A 3,531-nucleotide genomic window follows, 5' to 3' on the forward strand; every position below is an offset into this window, starting at 1 on the left:
GCAACCTTTGTGACTCATTTTTCTTGTAAACACTTCATATTTATTATCTTAGCAAGAATTCAAGACATACATGCATGAGGCATACAGCAACACATTTGGCACACATCCAGAACAGGCCTTACGGAAAACAAATTCATGTTGATAAAGTCATAAAGCAGATCCTTTGCAGAAGTAACAAAAGAAATCTAGGATGGACATCAGCAAGCACTTGGTCATATACTGGCACTGATGTCTTGCATCTGTGCCTTTTTCCTGAGTTCCTGTTGAACACTGCCATTCTTAACAATGCACAGAAACACCTAAAACATTTCAAAAATCCAAATAGTCTTTGCATAACTAGGCAGACAAATACTATGCTAACAGTAAACTTGGATATCCCCATGACAATTCATGTATGAGTGTACTTTTTTTTGTAATATTTATATGTGCTACAGCCTGAAGAACAGAGTGGGTTCTACAAATCCACACCTCGTTTCCTGTTGACCTTGGAAGTAGCATTCATTGAACATAACAGTTTTATTCACATACTTTTCAGCTACTAATGTGAATGCTAATGCTGAATTATTCTCAGAGTTCCAGACAGTCATGGTCATTGTTCGGTGTCCTTGATGAAGATTCCAAGACTCCACCAAGTGGAGGATACACAACTGCAACCCTTCTTATGAAGCTGAAGCTGTCTTTGATGAAGTTTTGCCCAGCTGGATGCAGTGCTAGCTTGGGAGCTGGTGTTCTGCTGGTCTGAAACTCTTTGCCTTTACTTTTTATTACCTGAAAAACTCACCTATGTACATGTCAGGAAAATGCACTGCTTTGCAGTATAAGATAAATAACAACTATTTTTGAAATACTGTGTTCTCCCTGAAAAGGAACTGGCTAGCTTAGAGGGGAAGGGAACCATGCACAAGGCTCAAACCAACAGCAAATCTCTCTGTAACACCACTGGGATGGATGGAGCTAAGTCTTCCATTTGGAAAGAAGGCAAAGTCAGTCAGCTTCTGCTGAGTGACAGAAGTCAGTGTCAATACATGACAGCCCCTGCACAGCTGGTTGTGAGAGTGGCCAGAGTTACGTAATGACAATTTTGCAAAGGCAGATTAAGAAGATATAACAGAAAAATAAATTATAAATACAAACAAGAATTCACCACAAGACAGGAGAAGACACATAATTTGAATAGACACAAATAACAAACTGTAACTATACAGCCTTATCAAATGCAAATGTGCTCACATACAAGGGTAGTTAAGAGAAGTAACTCTTACCAGTGACCTTAGAGGTAGCTATGAAACAGCTTCAGCCTTTTTCTTGGTATCTTGGACCCATGAAAAATATTGTTTAGGATGGAGCCTAACAAGAATTGACTAGAAAAGTTACTGTTTGTCCTGACAGTAACCAATGTGTTTAATTCAGCTCCTCCGAAGCCAGCCAAACGTAATATCCCCTCAGTGAGATGGGTCATTCCCATGTAACCATCCACTGGATATGCTGCCACAGCTCCACCATTCTGGAACTGAGATGAGAAGTCAATGAAATGAAATGGAAATAAAGTACAAGGAAGAACCTTTGTCCTTAAGTATAATTAAACATTCAAAAATCTAAGGTTACTTTCTTGGACTACTCAAATGCTCAATTCTATTGCTATTATTTCTTCAAAGAGAAGGTAGTTACCTTCTTTGAATAAATAACATTCTCAGCAAAACTTGCGATTCAACTTTAGGATCTACTTCTATTGAAGCTATTTTGTTACTTATAAAGACACAGCAGAATTGTACTGTTATCAAGAAATTCTTTGTAATATTGAAAGAACCCTTCCACAATTACCTATGTATCTGTGTTTGTGTTATATATATTCAGATACATATATTATGCCAAAATATGATTCCCTCTCTGAAGCATGATTTATTTCCTTTATCATCAGAAAATATTATCCTTTTTTTGTTTATGTAATACCTTTTAATATTGAGTTTTGTCATGTTTTGAACATTTTTTCATACTGTGTTTTGAGATTAAACAAACAGCTTTCAATTAATAGCTCTATTAAATACTCATGACATGCACTAGCAGTGCACACATTTATATTTTATGTATACATACTATATATATAAACTTATCCTATATATTTATACTATAGACTAGAATTATGCAACACTGTTGATTCGTAGAATTACAACTTTTAGTCTGCAAAACAACATCCTGTAACAAAAAACCTTTCAATAAAGATAGTGATTGTCTTCAATAAATTTTAATAATTTGAATAAATTTGAACACCACTTGATCCCTGTCCAGCAGGATCCACACTTTAGAGAAGAGGAACAGTCAAAGATCCAGCAACTGGCTTTTCCTGTGTGGTGTGTGATCCGAAGTTCCAACAGACTGACACTTTTTTTTATTTCATCCTGGAGGTGGGCTGAACTCCTCGGTGAAACATGGCTATGGGACATGAGGACCAGAGGGTGACTGGGGAAACTGGGTTCCTGAAGGTGTTCTCAGACCATGGTGAAGGGCAAGTTCAGTCTTGTCCCAAATCTCCCCATGTCACCAGCTTGCCCGAAGTCACCACAGCACAGTTTAGAGGCTCTGCCCATTGTTATCTTTTTCTTCCCATCTGGCATTCATATGCCAGTATTGCTGTAACATTCTTCAGAGAAAACACGTGATAGCCATCCTCAGCAGCTGCAGTCAGGTAAATACAGTGCAGCGACATTTGAAGTTTCTTCATCTCCCAATGTCTGTGGAGCCTCTTCTTCCAAATCCGCAAAGCCAAGGTCCTCCTGCGTTCCGCTCGCCGTGTCCGCGGGCAGCCCACGTCCCGGGGCAGAAGAGCTTGGCGAGCAGGTTCAGGAGCCTCTGCCGCAAGTCCCACCTGTCGCCGATGCGGGTCAGCTCCAGGGCGCACTCCACCGCCGCCTCGCGCCCTGCGGAAACGCGCGTGGTTACCGCTTTAAAGGGACCCCCACAGTACGCCACTTTATGTCCAATTTTTTTACCTTTTACTCATCATGAAGCACACCCCATCCCGCACCCTCTCTGCCCCCACTCACTGGGAGCAGCAGCTGCATCCCTCTCGCCTCCAAACGAGCGTCCGCCGCCGCGCCAGGCGCTGGCCGCCCAGCCGGTGCTGGAGCCGGGCAGCAGCGCCCGGGAGCAGGACGGTGTGTCTCTCTCCGTCCCTGTCCCTGTCCCTGTCCCATCCCATGCCGTCCCGTCCCCCGCCTTTCCTTTCCCCTCCGGTACCTGCAGGAGCGGCTGGCGGCGCGGTTTTGCGCGGGGTCCGGCCAGGCATCATCGCGTCGGCGGGACGAGGATCGGCGGGGCACGGAGCGCCGGGGCTCGGCGAGACTCGGCACGGGGAGCCTAGGCTCGATTCGGCGGGGCACGGGGCGCCCAGGCCCGGCGGGACGCGGAGAGCTCAGGCTCGATTCGGCGGGGCACGGAGCGCACAGGTTGCTCTCGGGCCGGTGGCAGCAGCGTTGTGCTGGCACGGGGGCGGAGCGCGGCGCTAAAAGCGCGGTGCAGTCCAGCGGGGATTTC

At 44.9% G+C, this 3,531-nt stretch overlaps 1 protein-coding gene across 1 annotated transcript; it reads right to left on the minus strand.

Annotated features, from left to right (window-relative positions):
* Positions 1-2,520: 2,520 nt before the first annotated feature.
* Positions 2,521-3,286, minus strand: PMAIP1 (phorbol-12-myristate-13-acetate-induced protein 1). The gene is made up of 2 exons (XM_021554674.2): positions 3,235-3,286; positions 2,521-2,915 (listed from the first exon to the last, which is right to left on the minus strand). Exons 1-2 carry the CDS (start codon positions 3,284-3,286, stop codon positions 2,716-2,718), a joined length of 252 nt encoding a protein of 83 aa, XP_021410349.1. The 3' UTR covers positions 2,521-2,715.
* Positions 3,287-3,531: the final 245 nt, after the last annotated feature.

Source organism: Lonchura striata, chromosome Z (assembly GCF_046129695.1).
Source record: "Lonchura striata isolate bLonStr1 chromosome Z, bLonStr1.mat, whole genome shotgun sequence".
Lineage (NCBI taxonomy): Eukaryota > Metazoa > Chordata > Aves > Passeriformes > Estrildidae > Lonchura > Lonchura striata.

Excerpts from the sequence above, each read along its gene's own strand:
- PMAIP1 (XM_021554674.2), bottom strand. The coding sequence starts at position 3,286 with ATGATGCCTGGCCGGACCCCGCGCAAAACCGCGCCGCCAGCCGCTCCT. Across the intron at positions 2,916-3,234 it reads GCCGCCAGCCGCTCCTGCAG|GGCGCGAGGCGGCGGTGGAG; the intron begins GTACCGGAGGGG and ends GCGTTTCCGCAG.